Source organism: Numenius arquata, chromosome 12 (genome assembly GCF_964106895.1).
Source record: "Numenius arquata chromosome 12, bNumArq3.hap1.1, whole genome shotgun sequence".
Classification (NCBI taxonomy): Eukaryota; Metazoa; Chordata; class Aves; order Charadriiformes; family Scolopacidae; genus Numenius; species Numenius arquata.
Window position 1 is genome coordinate 22,975,803 of NC_133587.1, and position 19,760 is coordinate 22,995,562.

Below are 19,760 nucleotides of genomic sequence, written 5' to 3' on the forward strand. Positions count from 1 at the left end.
GCCCATGTTTATTCTGATATGCACACATCAGCAAGTATATGTACTGCTTAGATCAAAACCTTTTCCATCTTCTATCTTCTTCCTTTTTTATAATTTTCTGCTGTGTACAAGAGAATTCTTGCCTAGCATCCTGGAATTTATTGGCAAGTCTTTAAAACACATGTATAAAGCAAAGAAACAACAATTATTCATGTTATCGAATAAAATATTTCAGCCACACTATCAATACAACAAGCATTATTTAACATTTTGATAAAATCCCACTGCAGCTCCAGTTCGGTATTGCTCAGCACTACCCATTACCTAATTCTAGACTCAAGAGAAGATTTTTCTGGAACGTACTCTCAAGAGCAGTGCCCTCATGCTACAGTATGATGCTGGGGGGGAAGGAGTTGGAAAACCAAAAGACTCAAGGCTGTTGTAGTAAGGCTCTGCCAGCGGCCTCCTCTCTGGAGGCTGAGCTTGCAAAAGTAGGTTATCTGTACTCTTTCACAAGCTGTGATAAAGTAGTTACCCCCCTGAGTAATAAGGAAGCACTTGAATTATTCAAGTTGTCTATGGCACAATGCTCTTCGCATTTTTCATGGAATAAAGCCACTTCAAACCATCTCTTACTCAAGAATAAGTACAAAACTATAAATCAGTAGTGAGAATAAGGACCATGATCCATAACAGAGGTTGTTCTTTCCATTTAAAGTTTGACCTAACAAGCATATGAAGTCTGTAACTCCCAGAGATTCCCTGTTTTTTCAAGTCCTTTCAACTAAAGATATGTATCTACTCCCATCCAGAAATGTAAGAGAGAAAAAAACGGTACCAGAGATTTGTTTTCTGCTTTGGTCATTTTATTGCTACGTGCCAGTCCTTTAACTATGAAATGACTCACCAAAGATCATTCACTTAATTCAAAATCACACACTACCTGCATCTTCATCAGATGTGTATGAGACGCTGAAGCCTCTAGTTGCACGGGATGTATCTGTCACCAAAACGACTTTCATTGTATTTCCAGAGGATTTCACTTCAGTGCCTGGATTTACTTCACCACACAGCTTGGCCAGCCGAGGAGAGTTCTGTCTGTGGCCATTGTAAACCTGTTGGGTCAAAATAAACTCTTGTGAGATCAAAATACAGACTTACGAGCATCTAACAGTGCTTCATACCTTTAATACAAGGTTCACTGATGTCTCTCACATCAGGTTAGTTCCCAAATCTACTCACAACCTTGGAACAAATTACCATTGCCTTGAGTGGATGAGGCTCTGAAGTAAAACATAAAAAATACCTTGCTTATTTTGGCGAAATACAAACACATTCCCTTTCTCTCTTTTTAAAAAACAAAACAAAACAAAACAAAAACCCAAAACAAAAAACCAAAAAAATTCCCCAAACAAATAAACAGAAATTTAAACATGTTTGTTGGGAAAAGTATTTTAGCTCAATATTTGTATCTTCAATCACTTGATAATGCCAGCTACTGTTCATATTCACTCTATTTCAAATTATTTTCTTAGTATTCTTGTTAAGGCCAACATCAGCTTTATCAAAATCTCCTCCAATATATTAAGTGCTGTTGGGCATTTTTGATTAATTCAAACATTTCACTTTTTGATGATCCAGATGGATTTTGATCAGTTTCTTTAAAAACAGCCTTTGGCCTGGGAGTTAATTCCTTCTTTGTACTACTATCTCAGCAGGGCAAGTAAAGCAGAAATGATGTTTCGCACTGAGATTTGGAATATGTTCGAGTGCTGAAGGCACAAAAGCTGGCAGGACAGGTCTTTCTTTAAGAGATCAATAAATTCATTAATCAGGAATCAATAAAAACTAGCTCCCCATGGCCTGTCTAAAGCATCTGTGAAGGAAAATAAGGGGAACATCATCTAGAAATCACAAGGGAGAGGTACTTCACCCCTCACACTTGAGCATGGACTAGCTTCTGATCATACTAAAGCTAATTCCTGTATTTGCACTGCTAATCTGAACAAATAGAGGAATAGTATTTTTGACGCATTTGTACCTCGGACCAGGTCCAGTTCTGTGTGCCGGGTTTTTTTGTTTTTTGTTTTTGTTTTTTTTCACTAAAAACCCCAAAATCTAAAATAAACATAATTTATCTTTTTGGACATGGGGGGGTGGGGTAGGGGGGTGATAAACAGGTAGAATTTCCTGTTTCCTATTTTTTTTCAGAATATACAAGGTCCACAGAGTAGTAGGCATTTGTTGCAATCTCTGGCTTCTTTTCTTTTTTTTTTTTTTTTTTTTTTTGAATTGACAACAATAAGTAACAACCTCCAAAGTCAAAAGAGACCTGGAACTGACTGATGGACTTTATGTACACTAAGAAGAGACATTGAAACCTTTCAAAAACTGCAAAGCTTTTCTCTGTAATTGATAAAGAGCCAATTCCAATGATTTCTTCAAGTCCTCCCCTCTGCCTAGACCATTATTCCAAAAATTTCCATACTCTAAAACAAGCAGATGAGTTTAGACACCCTACAGAGCTAACTTTCTCTCATTTATCTGTTTTCCCCTGATTAAATTATGATGTGTCTTAAAACCAGATGTAGACCTATAAATAACATATGAAGCCCATTAATGCTCCATAAAGGGATTAGGAAGTGCATTTTCTGTCTTCATGCCCAATACTCACGGCCACGTAATCTGATGAGCAACTCCAGTGTTCTTCAGTTTTCATGTCATTAAAGGTTAGAGTCACACGTCGGCCTTCTTCCACTGTGATCCTCCATTCACACACTCGATTATGTGGGTACAGGTTGGGATAGTTGGGTGAAGTAAATGTTCCAACAGGGGCAGTAAAATCCCCACCACATTCTGAAATACCCAAATATTAGGATACTTCTTAGAGTAAAGCATTGCTTATAGAGTTATAGAAAAAAAAAACAAAGCACTTTAATAATGCATGAAAAAGATAGCCTGAGAGCTTGATTTGATATGCCCGTCCTGTAAATATGTTTTCCTAAACAGCTAAGTTCCTGCCAGTCTTTATCATTCACCCATAAACGTAGTTGAATATTAATTGACCATAGCAGCTCCTTTTACTCTAATTATTAAAATTCCCTTCTCTGAAGGGCTCGTACCAGACTTCAGAAGCCTGAGTGACCCACAGGCTTTGATGACAAGAGATACAAGCCTCTCACTGTGGCAGGACTGAGACATTTCTGCTTTTCAGATGGCTGGGCAGAACTGCACAGAACGAGCAGGGGCTTATAGAATGGCTAATAATGAGGGATGTGTTTTTCCTCTGCTGGTTAACAGTGGTAGAGAAAAAGCTTTCAAGAATTTTAAGCAACGCTTTTTCAGTACAGTTATTTTGTGGTTTTCCTATCTTTGTTATGAATATCAAATTGCGCTCTGGGGAAAGAACACGGGTCTGGGGTACAGAGTGCATTTTTCTTCTGAGACTGATGGTACCAGCTTACACTTGGTTTCCTTTTAAAACAGAGACATATAGTTTAATGGAGTGCAGTGGGAGTTAGTCCCTCCCCTCACCCTCACAGACTCCTGGAGAATAGTCTAATTTGTGTATCCACCTGCATTAAATTTTTGCTAATACATTTAAATTTTTGCTAATAATTAAATTTTGCATAACAGCGTCCTGGGAGCGGAATAATATTCTTTGGGAGTTTGTTTCTGCCTGGGTTATTTTATTGCAGAAGCAAACATGAAGAATAAGGAAGCTTTCAGCTTTTGAATGAGCTGGAAAGAGTTAAGGAGATTTTTCACAACCACTACTGGAAAGAATTTCTCAAAAAGTAGCCATATTTTGGCAGGACAAGCATTGCGTGGGCAATAAAGAACATGAATGAGAAGTGTGAAGCAGGGATAGGTCTATGTCCTTAGTCCTGATCAGAGCAGCTCTTTGAAGTCATCGTGCTCAGGACAAGAGTCAATGGGCACAAATTGAAACGCAGGAAATTCCAGCTGAACATATGAAACCTCCTTTTATTGTGAGGGGTTTTGAACACTGGAGTAGGCTGTCCAGAGTTTTTGGAGACTTTATCCCTGAAAACATTCAAAACTCAACTGGCCACAGTCCTAGGTAACTTCCTCTACCTGACCCTGCTTGAGCCGGAGGGTTGGACTACATCATCTCCAGCGGTTCCTTACATCCTCAGCAGTTCTCTGATTCTACTTAAAACCTATTGGTTAAAAACTCCTGGATTTAGGGGGATTTAAGAATACCACTCACCTCAGAGGGACAGAATAACACAGAGGAAAATCACAGCATTTCTTTACCTTCCTCCTCATCAAGAGGGGTGTGGGGAAGGTATGTTAGAACATCCCTGGACTGACTGCTGGATAGAAAAGGTGTGGAAGAGTGTGCTTCATCGTGTGAGACCTACTACTGATGGCAAAATTCATTATAGTGGGGGCCTGCTTGCCTCTCAAAGTTTCAGCTTGGCTAAGTAGTGATCAGAGAGCTCTATGCATACTTCCCCCAGAGTTTAAATTTAAGAGCAAATGCACACCACTCCAAGAATAAGTGATCTACAATATGGGCTATACGAGTACGGTTACAGTCTGTGGTATACGTTGCTTCCCCAAAAGTAACTTGCAACCTTATAAATCCAACCTTCAGTACTGGAATCAAAGCGCAGTCTGAATCCTTGGGCATTGACTGATCCATCAGTGACAAATTTGACATAAGCAAAACTGTCAGAGGTGTCCACAGCATTAGGGAGAGCATTACCACAGTACCTGCCCAACAAATTTCCTGCAAAAAACAAATACAGAAAGACAATTTTATATCAGTATATTGTTCATATTTATATTGAAGGATCACTTTGCAATTTAACTGGACAGGCAGAAGTAAACTAGTAAAATCAAGTTTTTACTGGGAAATAGAAGGGTTTTGTTTGCCTTTGCTTCAGCAAGCAAGACAGACAGAAGCAAATAATGTACATTGAAAAGGATCGCTTTATACCAAAAGGGAGATGCTTTCAGGAACCTCTAGTGAGGTTCGTAGGGAAGGGAAGGCAAACACTGAAATAATTCTCAGACCAGAAGCGTTGTATTCTCGGATCTCCACAAAGTCATTTGTGCACTCGGAGGAGTTTTGAATATCTAGGCCTTCAAGTCTGATAGTAAGATAGTGGCCCCTGGGGCCCTCCAGAAACCATTCACACAGCAGGTTGTCTTGATAATGAAGCTCAGGATACCCCATGCTTTCAATGATGCCAGTTTGTCCTATCACTGTCCCGCCACAGGGAGCTGCAAGAGGAAGAACATTGCTTGGTTGACTGAAGGATCACAAACAGACAACCTTTCTCCTAAATCAGACCTAAAGCTAAGGCACAACTTACTCATTCTCTAACTGTGGTAATGAAACAGGAATTGCCTTCCAGTTATAAATCTTCCATGTTCTCCTAATTCAACCGGTCCTAGTTTGGTTTCCCACCCCACCCCCTTCCATTGCAAGCATCCCTTCCTCTCTGTCATATCTCTTATTAATTTGAATAAACTCACAGTCTGTATCTTATCTCTACCCATGTCCATATTTACCAAAAAATCTTGGAAAGCTGTATCAGATAATTATAAAGAAATTTAGTTTTTTAAAATGTGGATATAAATATTTATGACTGACAAAAGTTGACTGCTGGTTTGGGGCCAACAGCTATGGTTCAGACTCCTCTTTCCTGCAGTCCCTTCCTGTTCAAATGCCACTCCTTGTGATGCCTTGGTAAGGGATCACTGGACAATATGGGAAACAGCTATTTATTTGTAATATTCCCTCTCTCTGAAAACTCATTTCTCTGTGGCACTTGCAAAAGTAAGTTCATAATACTAAGGCTTACAGCAAATAATATTCCTAGGTAGAATTTATTGGATTTTACAGTACATTCTGTTTGTCTGCTAGTTAAAAATCTTTTCATGGCAATAACAGTTGCGTTCATACTCTCTGCTCTTCTGAGTGATCAGTGCATTGTTCCAGGATGACTAGCATACAGCTGAAATACTGTAAGTCTGTTACCCATAAATGTAAATGGTGGCTTCATATACTAACAACAATCTCTTGCAAGTTGTTTAATTTTTCACATTCAGAAATATAACAGCACACTATATTGGCCTAAGTGTTTGAGATCTAACACAATCAGCAAAATTATGTGTAAAGCGATATAGTCCACTACTTTGCCTTTGAGAAACTAACAGAGACTCTCCTATATGAGCGACAATAACATAATAGCTGCTATGCTTTGAAGATTAACATTATCAAAACCAAAAAAGATGCATATTTCTGAATCTAATCAAAGACTATTTTCTATTTAATTTTAAAACTTTGCTAGTGCTTTCTAATTCTGTTTTTGCAGCTTGAGAGCAAATAATTTTAATGTATTTATGTTCCCAGCTGACAAATAATGGTTCTTACTGTTTGTTCATTTTTCTGTCCATTGTTGTGCTGACTCTCTTTGTCTAGCAGCATTGGTATTACAGATGGATTTACATTTACATAGAGAAGCTCCTAATTTGTCCTCCTCCTGCCAACTCTCAGCTGATCCTTGCATTTCCCTTCAGGATCCTGCTCGGGAAAGTGACTGCAATTTTGCATGCTGAAAATCAAATCATGTTACATGACTTTATCTGCATCAACCTTTTTTTCTACTGCCCCTTTGATAATTGTCTTTGACAAGAGGTTATCCAGTCTTTGTTTCCATTGCTGCAGATCTATGAGCACTTTTCTATTCCTATTTCCATAATTTTCACCTCTTGCTAGGTTCAGAACACTCTGATGTTAACCCATATGATCCTGACGCCTTAGCTCTAACTCTAATTGAAAGAGGCACGTATCAGTCAGTCCACCTCATAGGCGTGATTTAAGCCCTATTACAAAAAAACTGACACTCGAGATTAAAATATTCCCTAAAATCAAAGAAATTGATAAATGCAAGCATTACCAACGGAGTATTTAGCGTTGAATCCCACGTGAGTGGCACTGCTGTCAGACCTGAACCTCAGGTACATGACAGCTCCTGAGGATCTCTGCAAGCCTGGCATCGATCCTCCACACAGCTTGGCAATGATGGGGGCAGTGGAGTCAGCGCCGTTGCGTAGCTCTAGGTAACTGGAAGTGCAGCTAGAAGAGGAGAGAATTATTTACTGTTCAGCATATAGCAGTAGTTGTTTGAAATCATTTCAGTACGTACAGAAAGCCATGAAGCTGTAGAGAAATCAGTTTCCATGCAGTGTGACCAGTACAGGATCAACAAGTTCATAATCAATGATAGTTCTGTAATATTTGAATCAAAATAACTGCTAGAAACATCGAGAAAGATTCATGTCTATGATCAGATCAGAACTGACAGAAGCAAGTCCTGCAGAGGTGTACGAACAGCACTGATAAGGTAGTTGTGACCATCTTTAACATATGTTTTTGGCAGCATCCAGATTCAGCAGATATTCCCTATTAAGTCTCATTGATGACTGTTGAATTAAGGAACAGATGTAAAACAGATGAAGGCAATAAAAATTCAAATCAGGGGAGCTTACTTAGGTGGGAATAGGAAGACCCAAAATATCTTAAATAACAGCTTTGCCTTCAAGAACGGTGGAGTGTCCCGGGAAGCCAGAAAGAAAGGACACCTTTGGGATTCCCCGTCCTGCACCATTTTTTCTGGACATGGTCTCACAGGTGAGGTCACCTTTGCTGTACAGTGGTCCAGACCCAAATCAATGAAGTTACATCACCTGGAAACTGGGCCTTGTTTTATGCTTCAGGCAGTGGGTGCAAAACATGCAGACCCATTGCAAACCACCAGACAGGCAATGGAGGAGGGAAACAAGTTGTTGAGGTGGTAATCCATTGGATTTACAAGCACCTGAGAGTCAAAATGACTGAAAATCTGAATATGAAAGGACTGGAGGGCACAGATTATACAGAAAGCACCTTTGTACCATGGATGCTTCCACTCTGTCTGTTATATTCATTTCTGTCATGTACTGCAAAGTCCCAGGAATGTATACCAGTGTCCTGATAGCTTCAGTAATCTCTCTCAAAGATTTCCTAAACGCTTTTGATTGAAAATCTGGAAGTGAGCTCTAGGAGGAATTAAAGTAACAGGGAAAGAAGGATCAGAATGGAGTCTCTGAAGAAACACAGGCAAAATAATATGGATGTATACTTTCGTGAAGGTTCAATGTAAAACTGGTCTTCAAATTGCAGCTCTACTGCATGTCCATTAGGAGCAGTTATGGTCCAGACACAGTCAGCATGCGGGGGATAATTGTTTGGATAGTTGGGGGAAGATGTATATCCACTGGGGTTGAAATCATTGATATAAATATTCCCTCCACAAGCTGCGAAAGAAAAGATCACCAATAAAAAACAACATGTTAAGGAAGTGGGTGAGGCACCAAAAATAGGAATTATCACTATATTCCAACACAGTTTCCTTTCAGTGTCACATAGTTAAATCAAAAACAAGTTCATTTTACTGCTTACTGTGGGAAAACATTTTAATGCAGTAGAACCCTATGCTCCTGTGCTCCTACTTTACCCACCTGTCCTCATTTCCACATGTTCAGGGCTCTGAACTGAACTGCTATTAGTTCTTCCTTGGATTGCTTCTAAAACAAGCAGGAAACATATTTCTTGCCTTGTTCTTACCCCAATTCCCAAGAGCTACAAAGCCTATAAGTCAGACACATGAATGCTTCTGTGAATCATTCCCCACTTCTGCTTTCCAAAATTGAAATGTGTGTTTGAGACAATAATGAAGGTGTGAGGAATGTCAGTCAGAGCAAACATTAGGATTTGTCCAGGTCCCTTACCTTACAAAAATATCTTTATTTTGACCAGAACTTTTCTGTCAAATACCCCCACTATGTTCTAGCAACACTGGTTTCGCACAGGGTTTGAGTCAAGTTTTATAAACTGAAGGGGTAGAAATACTGTTATACACTTCCACCTTCACCCTTCATGAATCCCCTACAGTAATGCTAAGAATGATTTTTGGCAGCAGCAGGGAAAAGTAGGCAGAAAACAAGCACTTAAAAATTCGAGGAGGCTGACATGTTGCCTTAGTTGTGTTTAGTTACACTGTTTAACAGGAGGTCTCCCGGTGTCCCAAGTGGCATATGTCATGAATACAGTGGAATAACTGCAAATCAAAAAATGTCAGCTCTGCCAGGGCATGTTGTTTTCTCAGCTAAGAATTAAACTTGTGACAAATATTACCACCTTTTTAGACACACTAGCCTAAATCATTCCCGACATCATTTAGCTCTTGCACTGGGTACTATATGTTCAAAATAATGTTCTTGTTTCCAGGTTTTTTTTCCTTTCCAGTGTGAATTTTGAACATCTCTTCCTGACTATAGATGCTACTTCCCTGCTGAAGAGTTCCCCATAAGTTGTTTTTTTTAACTTTAATATCTCCAGGTTCTGTGGCCTGGAGCTGGCTCTCTTTCAAAAGGAGAAATTTGAGAGTAGTATCAGAAGTCATGCACTAAAGAAGGATACAGGACATTTTTGCAGACATCTGATTTTACCAGAGTTGGGACTTAGAACAAGAACCTCCGTTAAGAGGCCAAACTCCAAGTTATATCTATTGAGTTGCAGAATTTAAGTTTATTTCCTAGACTTACCTAGACTCTTAGCCTCATATTTCAGTTTGAATCCTTGACCCTCATTCCTGCTGTCAGAAATGAAGTGGACAAACAGCTGATTGTCTGTGGTGTACATGGTAGAGATGGGGCTGCTTCCACAAAACCGTCCGTTCCCTCTTCTGGAAACCAAAGGTGGGGCAGCATTGTCTAACCCATTCTTCAGCTAGAAGAAGAGAAATTACTAATGTCACTCAAGCAAACAGCCCTGGAATATAAACTTTGAGCACACACCATCTTAATGCTTCCCGTCATGGGGGAAAACAATAACCTAGCGATATAATAGTGATAAATAAGACAGAAGAGAGAAATAATATCTCTGGTATTTCTCTTTGGTATTTCCACCCCCTGACAACCTGGGTTGCCTTACTGACACTGAAATCTATAAGATTCAGTAGCTTTAATAGATTTGAGGATGTGGTGACCTAGCCAATAACCTCACCTCTACATAATCTCCAAGGCTGCAAGAAGTATCCTCACTCTTAACCTGGAAAGGCTGTTCAAAATGGACAGCAATGATGAATCCAGAGGTTACCACTACATGCCAGGAACAATTCAGATTAGGAGTGTAGTCTTGAGGGTAGTTGGGGGATGTTATCACACCCGTGCCTGTGTGCAAATAGCCTCCACAACCTGAGAAAAAGGAGTTCAAGCAAAGAGAAAAATATTAGCGTCAACTATTCACATATTCATTGAGAGAAAAATCCTGTCTCCTAAAAGGAAGATGTGACAGATAAAAGCAAATGTTGATGCAAGTCTATGAAGAGTTGAGGGGAATCAAGCAATGTACACAAGGAATGACCTCCCAAATTCAAGCTAGTATATTGCAAGATGACACACACCAAACATCTTGACAGGGAGATTCAGTCCTCAGATTTAACAGAGGAGTAAGCAGGCAGCTACACCAAGGACCTCCCGTGGCATGTGTGTATTGTTACACTGTCTGAGAACATTCCTTGTAGCCATGGACCAAACCGCTGTCACCTACTCAAGCTGCCAGTCAGAAGAACTTCCCCTGGCTGCACATTGTTATCATAACACCTTCCTTGGTGCCTCAGCCGATTTAGGAATCTGTTATCGTCCCTGGGTGCATGTGGGAGGAGCGCCACTGGAAACTGCTGATATCCCTGCTGCAACGTACACAGCTTTCTGCATCTGTCTCTCTCTATTTTGATGTTATGGTTTGAGTCATTTGTTTCTCTGTCTTAGTTGGGCATTCTTTCACCCTTCAGCTGAGCTGTTATAAACTTAGGCACACACTTTTCTTACTTCTGAAAAGTGACTGGTCTGGTTGAATCATGCTTTATTGTATTACATCACTGGGAAAACAGCAAATTTTACCTTTGCAGAGTCAGACATTTATTAATGCATATTCATGAGATGTGAATAATTGGTCTGTGTGATTAAGTAGACAGGCTGTAGGCAGCTGTTAAAAATACCAGAGTCTTTTCTTTCTTTAACCCATTCTTAGCAGCAAGGCAGACACTTATCTGGGAAGGAAGAGAAACAAATCTTACTTTTGTGATAAGAGGCATTAAACCCAGCTCCAGTGACGCTTGCATCTGACATGAAGTGGATGAACATTGCCTCTCCAGTTGATCTTATTGGCCCAGGAGGTTCTCGTCCACACAGAGTAGCCAGCACTGGAGAAAGACTACTGTCTCCTGAGATGAAGAGAAGAAATGTGAATATTAAAACCAAACCAGTTCACATCTGCCTGTTGGTTGCTGTGGCTCACGTTTTCAGGCAGTTGCTTTTCAAGATCTTTAACTCCCTACAGATTGAGAAATATTTTTATAGACCACCAGATATTTTGTTAGACTTTGCTAGTTTTATTTTAACTAACTGAATGTCTCAGCATAGAGGAAGAATACCGATTTAGAATATATTCCCATTTATATCTAGATTGCATAAGCAAAATGGACGTGAGAATTCCAGGTAGTGGGACCTTGGGTATCTATTGCGTGCTGTTGGGGTAGGGTAAGATTGGCTTCTCACCGTCTCGGATAATAATTTTGTCATAATTGCATGAGCTGTGAGATTCTATGTCTAGGGCCAGGATATTGAACTCCACGGTGGATCCAGGAGCTCTGATAAGCCACACACAGTCAGCAAAATTTCTGTAATTCATGGGCCAGCCCGGTGAGAAGAAGAATGAAGGTGTTTCTTCAGCTGTTACAGTCCCTCCACAGGCACCTGTCACGTACAAGAAGACAAAAAGGAAAGCATTCTCTTTTTAAATTGAACACTCCCCTCGTATAATTTAAGATGACAGACCTATAATTCAGCACAATGGGGGCACAGTGATGATATGTGTAGCCACAGGAATGCATTTCTTCAACCATTGCTTCAGTTTGAACTGAGAGTACAAAACTTGAAAATCCTGAGCTATAAGGATGTTCCTGCGCTACCTGGTGCAGCAATGATGTGACCTGTTTTACCATGAGGAATATCTAGCAAAAGACCTACAAGCATCTACCACAGTCTAACACAGGCTGCATATCAGAAAGGAACATTGCATACATACCCAATAATACGTAAACATTTTAGACTCTCTTGAAACTGAAGTACTTTTCTTTCTCCATTCCTAACGTCTCAGCTATAAGTATAGATCAAGATGGAGTTCTTGCTGGGATATCTAGTGGCTCAGTGCCCTCCCAGCACATAAACCCATTATACATACTGCCACTATCCGGGGATCTTTAGTCCCTCTGTCCCCAAAAATCTGCCTTCAGATTTAGAGAAGACATTGCATTATGTCCTAGGTGGTCTTAACTTTCTCTTGTTGAACTTGCTCAGAGAAAATCAATGGTACAAGAAGCATATTCCCTCTTCTTCCAGGAGCTATTTGTTAGAGGTACCTGATCATACTGAGCATGTTCTCTTTATTTATAGATGTGAGGTGCATTATAGTGAGTGGTTTCATATGACAATGGACAGTTGTTTAAGAATGGTATTTCAAGAGTGATACTTCTTCATGAAAGCACAGAAAATGTTTAGTTTTCATTAAATACTCGTCTAAAGAAAAACATCCCTCTTTCAACATGCTTGTTTTTAAAACACTGTAAAACAGTATATCTGAAAGTCCCTAGAAATTGTTTTTAAAAGCTATCAAAATGCTTAATTAAAATGTCTGTGAAAACTTTCCCTCTGTTAATAGCTACGGCTTTCTCTTGTGAGGAAGTTGGTTTAGAGTTTTTTAAGTAAAGCTCAGTGTATACTGAAAACCTACCTCGAGCAATGGTGCGTGTAACAGCAGAAGCATCCACTGCATACCACTCCAAAAGAAATCCTTTTCCAGTCACAGATGGATCTGACTGGAACTGGATTGTAATGGAACTGCCAGAGGATTCAAAAGAAGCAGGGTCTGCACCACAGTATGTTGCAATAGGACGAGAATGAATGGTGGGCCCATCATAAACCTGCAGAGAGAAGATCAGTGCTGTTCCTCACACAGGCAGATATACACATGGATTTTAAGTTCTATCAAATAAACAGGCAATACTATTTTTTTTTTTTTCATTTTATGTATTTATAAGACAAAATCTTAGCTGGTTAAAAGATGCTTCTCTTTTGCCACCTTTCAAACCTATTTGTGTTCTTTTCCTCTTCCCCCCAGTATAAAATGTCCAGTAGACAAAGCCAGGAAATACTAAATAAACATAACATTGAAGATCTGATCCTTGAGTGAGGTTAAAAGTTGGGCTGATTCACATCCACTGAATGTCTAGCTGATTTAAGAAACTCATTTTGCTTTCAGAGGGATGAAGAAAGGCAGGCTGAGTGAGACGAAGGAAGATGCTGTTAAAAATCTGTCATGAGATTAAGGAAAAAGTTGTATTTCCTTTCTGAACTAATACTAAAATTGGATAACAGTGAATTAATAATGAGTTGAATACACTGAATATATTGAACTATTAACTTTCTTTTTTGAAGTATTACCTTTCTTTTTCCCAAAGATGAAAGAAAAAGAGAACTATTGAATCAGCTGGTTAAAATATCCCAACCAACTAAAAAACAAAACAGTCAAGAAGAGATTTACCAAATTTAACTAAGTAGTTATGTTTATCTAAGTTCAGAAAGAACTCCATTTTGCTTAGCACCATATATACTGTATTTTTTAGCGTGGTAAAAAGCCTAGACCGTATTACAGGAGGGTACAGAGAAACAATTAAACAGGAAGAAACAGGTACCTTCCTACTACCAACAGCAATTATTGATCCAGAGAGCAAAGAAGGTGCAAGTAAAGGATTTTTCCTTGTAGGATTTTAAAATAATCTTATTTTTAGAGGCACTGAGATGTTATTGTTACTGTTGTCCTCAACTGAACTAGCACAGAGCAAAGTTCAATCTGGTATCTAACCTGAAATTCTTGGATTTGAAAATTCAGGATTGTACCATTGTGGACTTATTTTTAATAAGTTTCAAACTTACAACAATATCTGTTAAGGAGCCAAAGAGTATGTAAGCCTTCCTATAGCTAATAATTATTGAAAAGACGACATTGCAAAAACAATAAGCCACACCAGACCCTCAGAAATTCTTTCCATTCCTCTTGTAGGTTTCTCTGTTCATCATTTTATCAAAGTTAATTAAAATAAAATAACTTCTCACAGTGAAATCACCTTTAGCTTGTCATAACGGCATCTGTAATGATTTTCGATATCCATCTCCAGGATACGGCCATGGATGACTTGTGAAGCGTTAACGCTTATCCGCCACTGGTAGTTGGCATTGTGAGGGTAACTTCTGGGCCACTGTGGTGAAGCTATTTGTCCTCTGTTTCCCACAATGTCATTTCCATAGACTGAAAAACAAGAAAAAGACAACTAATGCCTCTAATTCACATAAATTAAAAGAAGTATTGGGGCCCAGCCTGGAATATAGCTTTCAGTTCAGCTGATCTGACTTAATTTATTTAGGACCAGACAGCACTGTGAGGCACAGACTTGTGTCTCAGGCAGTCCTAGGATTCACATCTAATTATTTTCTTCTTGTGAAGGATGCAGTCTGAAGGAAATTACCCATTTGAGCCATGTGGCTCTACATGTCGCAGGAGTGGGAAGATGGCACATCTAAATTCCCCCCTGGCTCTGCCTACTTCATGTTCGTTTCATCCCAAGAAGCATTAAATAATAAAATTATTTGTTTAAAATACCTTTGTGTGTTCTGGTGAAAAATGGTTTTGATTTCACTGAGCTCTGACCTATTAATGACTCCTTTTGAAAATGAGTACTAAAAGTCTCAAAGTAAGGAAAATTATTGTAAGTTTAGCTTGCATAATCAGAATGGCTGTGGACATTTAGCTTCAGCAGTCTGTTCATGCAGCGAGTTGGATGGATGTTTGCAATGGACCCTTGCAATTTTGGATCTATAAACTGGCATCAATTCCTTTTCTTCTTATTCTCTTCCCTGGTTGATGGCATCCGGATCCAAACTGGAAGATGGACACTGTCATACTCAACAAGCAAAATGGAAAGCTGGGAAAGAAATGCTTTTTTCTTAATTTTTCAATTGCCTAATAAATGGCAAGATAAACATTAAATACCATTGCTCGTTCTCATGTAGCAAAGGCATGTGGTCAGATATTTTTAACTCTAACAGGCTATTGGTAAACTTGCGTTGCCATGAAAGTTTTTAGTATATAGCTCTTATTTATATCTTCACAGGCCAATACTGCTGAAGGAAGAATCTGAAAACCAGTCATAAACTGTTAGAAAACAGTCAATGAAATAGAGAACATTTTATTTTCTGTAATCCATGAATTTTTTTGCTCCTGGAAGGATAATACCACCAATTTGAAAAAATATTGTCTATTATGATAATTTAAAAAGAGAGAATTTAATGTCTAATTCTTCTGATTGTTGCATACACACAAGTTCCGTTCTGACATGTTTTAGAACGTCCTTTTATATTCAGCAGATATTTTACAAAATATTTTTAAAGTGAATTCACAGCCTTGTTGACATCAACCAGCATTTTCTAAAAGACTTTACAGGACCAAACGTTCACTTCTTTGAATCATTTCGGAAGAGTTATGAAAGAATAACAGTTTTCAATGAAATGTAGTTTACTTACGGTGAGAGAATGTGGCCCTGAAGCCAACATCAGGGCCCGAGCTGTCTGAGACAAATTTGACCCACAGGATATGTCCAACAGTAGACGTATAATTTGAAGGCAAGGAGTTCCCGCAGAATCTTCCTGCCAGTTTCCCTGTATCATTCCATTCACGAATCTCCAGGTAATCTTTGGTGCAGCCGCTACTATTTTCCACCTGAAACGCTCTGTTTCAATAGCAGTAGAAGAGATTTAGCTGGCAGATGACTGACAAATACTCCAGAGTTTGCCCTGCCAGGCCACAAACCCCCATGTAGCTGGTATCCTACTGTAACAGTTAAGAAGAAGGCAGCAACAAAAGGCTCCAGAACCCAGAAGTCATTGCTCATTACCTGGCAGTGCTATTGATATAGGGCTTTCTCCTTTCTGGCCCCTTATTTTATGACAGAGCTTCGTTTTGCAAAGTTATAACTTTTAAAGAGTTCTCAAGCCCTTGTGATATTAGTTGGTTCTTCAACAACAGCCATTGAACACAAAAAGCCCCTGATATATAAAACCAATTTTTAATATGAGCCCAGGTCAGACTATTTACCAAGTGCACATCTATTGGGTAAAGAGAATACTTTCAGCCTTACAAACCCATTTGCAGCCCCTTCATATGTATATAATTTCAGTATGCTCTCTGTTGTGAAAACAATTTTCAGGGGCCTAGATTCATTTGTATTTAACATCTCAGAGCTCAGAAATCCCATAGCAGTTTCTCCAGAATTAGAAAATATTACTACTTCTCTGGCCTCTCTGAGTTTCACATAGCTGAATTGCTATGAACTCCTCTAAACCAATTTTTGCCTTAGAAAAGGAATGGGATTTAGTAATCAAGTTATAAATTCTAAATTATTGCACCAAGCTGAATGCTAAATATATTCTGAAAAACGTTATGTTATTCTAAGTGAAGTGCTCTGATTCAATCCACTACGGGTTTCAGAAGCAGGCTATGAATAGTATCGATTCCAGAGAGTGCCTCTTACAACTAGTGCCCCAAATATTGGTGCATTCTCATTTTCTGGTAACAACTCCTCCCCCTCAGCCCTGAATATAACCATACGTGCCCAGTGTACACATGCTGGAAAATGGTTCCAACCACTCATCTGGATATACTTCAGACTAATTTAAAGCTAAGCCTCAAATTGCAAGACAGGCATTTCTGTTCAGACAGAGCTGAAGAAAATGAATGCCTCGTGCCAACAAAACTTTATAAACCCCTAATATTAAATAAAAAAAAAAAAATTAAATACTGCTTTCTAACACAATTACTCCATGCTTTCCAGTATTTTCAGCTGCCTTTCAGCTATGTGTAGCTGAAAAAAAAAGAGTTTACAGCTACTCAGTGTCACTTTATATAACTGAATATATGTTCCACTGATAGTTTCTGCTTCACACTAGATTTCTGTTTTGATTCTGAAAAGTTGTTATTCATTATTTTGTAGCAGATATTCTGGAAAATGTTTTCAGGCTGCAGTATTTTTTTCTGCTTTAGGGAGCAAAGGGGGAATAAAATGTCTTTTTTATTGAGTTTATTGAGTGAATCAGTACGTGCCTAACAAATTACACCTTATGCAGTCAGCATGTTACTGGGCAATTTTTCTGTTTGTCCTGATTAACTGTAAATGCAGGTTTCAGAATTACTTTTCTTTTCCTGCTGATTTTTTATAAGCTTTGCAAAGGGTCAGCGCTCTCTTTCTTGGCAGCAGCCACTGTTTGATGCCGGGAAACAGGGAGGCTCAGAAATCCACATCATGGGTAAAGAACAACCTAATGACCCTGGTAAAGGACTCCACATTGTTCTGTGGATCATGACCGTCCTGTCAGAAGTCTTCAAAGGAAAGTTACTTTGCTGAAGGGAAAACAAAATTCTTTCAGATACTCTCCTGGCCTTTGTTGTACCTCCACCGCTGTAATTACTTGAGAAATTTTGCAGACTTTAATATCAATTTTAACTCTACAATGTGTGGAATATCCGGGCTCTTTATATTACTCAGCTATATAATAAATACTACAATGAATCTGGTAGTGAGGAAATAGTAGGAATCACCTTTGTAAAGAAAAGGCAGAGCAATGCTAAATTTTCTCTTCTTGTTTATAAGTGAGTGAGAACTGGCTTCTTCAGCATCCCATGGTGCTTAAACAATAAACCACCTATTTATACAATGCTGTATAAGGCTTAATATAAGCAATGACTAAGACACTGATTGCAAGCTGCCACTAACCACTGCTGTGTTTGCTTTCCAAGTTACTCTAAAAACATGTTTCAGCTTTGTCATCCGGTAATTACATTTCCTAATAAACACAGAGCATCCTTCCTTCAGGTCCGTTAAAGGGCTGAATAATAACCCCTGGCAATGCATTTACATGAAGGACAGCTGGAGCCTGTTGCCAGGGGAGCTGAGAATCCTCCAGACACACTCGGTGTTGAGCGGATACTGGTCAGGATAGCCAGGGCTGTTGAAAGCTCCTCGGTCCATGTGGAAAGTACCCCCACAGGCTGCAACAAGAAGGAGACAGCAGAGAGTTCAGATAGATGACATAAAAAAATATATCTTGGCAGAGCCAGAGCATTTGCTAATCATTTTAGCTTGTTGATATACTTGCTGAGATCTCAGCCAAAAAAGAGGAAGGGTAATAGGGAATTTTAGAAGAGGGAATGTCAGAGAGACAAAGAGATACAGGATATGTTCTTTTTCTTAGAAGTGGGAGGCATCATGTAGCAATGCCTGTGCCATAGACTTACATGAAGATGATGCAGCATAGGTGGCATGGAAGCCCCTGGCAGTAATGTCGTTGTTGGAGATAAAGTTCACCACCAAGGCATTACCAAAAGAAGTGATGGGATGTGGTATAGTAGTGCCACAGTAACGGCCTGAAAGAGAACAATTACATACTGTTCAGGATGTAATTACTGTGGTTAATTTAACATTTGGGGTTAATGTCTGACAGCAACCAGAAGTAACATTTGTTGCTTACAATTGCAGTTGTCAATTCAATCTACATAAAAATTAAATATTCTGTTTCATTAGCAAAGAACTCAAATCTGGTGGCAATTTTTTTTAACAAAGGAAGGACTTCCTGCACTTCAGACACCCCAGTCACAGGCTATTCTGTCACTGAGCTCGTTCATGTTCACTTATCCAGAAATTACAGCCCAATTAAAAAAAATAATCCCATCAAATATATCTGACAGTAGTTTCCATTTCACTCAATTGGTTTCTGATGAAAAAAAAACCGTGACAAATAACAGATCAGTTCTCCTGTAACGGATTGTAACATGGGGATTAAAAATATGAATCACGATCTAGCAGAAAGGCATCTGAGAGCAAAAATAAAGATAGCAGCTAGTGTCCTGGTCCTCTTGCCAAGGGTAGGAGACCAAAAAAAAGAATTCTGCTCTTAGTTACAAACCATTTCAATTAAGTACAGCCCCACTCTTGACAAAGGAGCATATACAAAAGTAGAATAAGGGAGAGCATAATATGGCACAGATATTCCACATTTCCCAGAAAGGAACTTCAGGCAGCTCTGCGGATGTGGTGGGAGCCAGGACCACCCTGTGGCCCGGGCTCTCCCATGTCTTTCTGGCAGCATAAGCACTGAATTTTGCTGCTCCAGGCTGCTCCTGCCACTTGAAGGTGATGGCTCTGGACAGAGATGTCGGGAGAAAGCTGTAGAAAATTCAGGAACAAGCAGGAAGTCAGGCTTTCTCGGGCTTGAGGAAAATCCATTTTCTGCTCCCAGAAATCTGCAGCTTTCTTCAACCTGTGTTTAGTGTGGACTGTGCTTACAAGCATGGGTTACACTGTGTTTTTGTACAGTTAACTGGGAATTCAGTTTAAACTGAATTGCTTGGTTCCGAATATTGTTCAGCTGAGGAGGAAGGAAAAGCCAGCTGGAGTCAACTCCAAACCGCAGGTTAGTAGGAACAGTCAGAGCCTGTGAGGAGCGGGCCATTCACACTAAAGACCTATCCTCCAACCCCAGTCTCCTCTGGCCAGAGGGGCCAAGGAGCTTCCTTTACCAGAGAAATT

At 39.4% G+C, this 19,760-nt stretch overlaps 1 protein-coding gene across 1 annotated transcript in view; it reads right to left on the reverse strand.

The window, feature by feature from the left end:
* Positions 1 to 19,760, reverse strand: part of CUBN (cubilin) — a 148,944-nt gene that overhangs the window by 42,260 nt on the left and 86,924 nt on the right. Inside the window, exons 35-49 of the mRNA XM_074156956.1 lie at positions 18,470 to 18,598; positions 18,091 to 18,223; positions 15,703 to 15,908; positions 14,250 to 14,431; positions 12,857 to 13,046; positions 11,623 to 11,820; positions 11,142 to 11,288; positions 10,067 to 10,257; positions 9,607 to 9,790; positions 8,142 to 8,316; positions 6,918 to 7,096; positions 5,026 to 5,235; positions 4,598 to 4,738; positions 2,654 to 2,835; positions 923 to 1,094 (exon numbers count right to left, since the gene is read on the reverse strand). Coding sequence (XP_074013057.1) covers positions 923 to 1,094; positions 2,654 to 2,835; positions 4,598 to 4,738; positions 5,026 to 5,235; positions 6,918 to 7,096; positions 8,142 to 8,316; positions 9,607 to 9,790; positions 10,067 to 10,257; positions 11,142 to 11,288; positions 11,623 to 11,820; positions 12,857 to 13,046; positions 14,250 to 14,431; positions 15,703 to 15,908; positions 18,091 to 18,223; positions 18,470 to 18,598 — 2,619 coding nt within the window. The remainder of the gene's footprint in view (positions 1 to 922; positions 1,095 to 2,653; positions 2,836 to 4,597; positions 4,739 to 5,025; positions 5,236 to 6,917; positions 7,097 to 8,141; positions 8,317 to 9,606; positions 9,791 to 10,066; positions 10,258 to 11,141; positions 11,289 to 11,622; positions 11,821 to 12,856; positions 13,047 to 14,249; positions 14,432 to 15,702; positions 15,909 to 18,090; positions 18,224 to 18,469; positions 18,599 to 19,760) is intronic.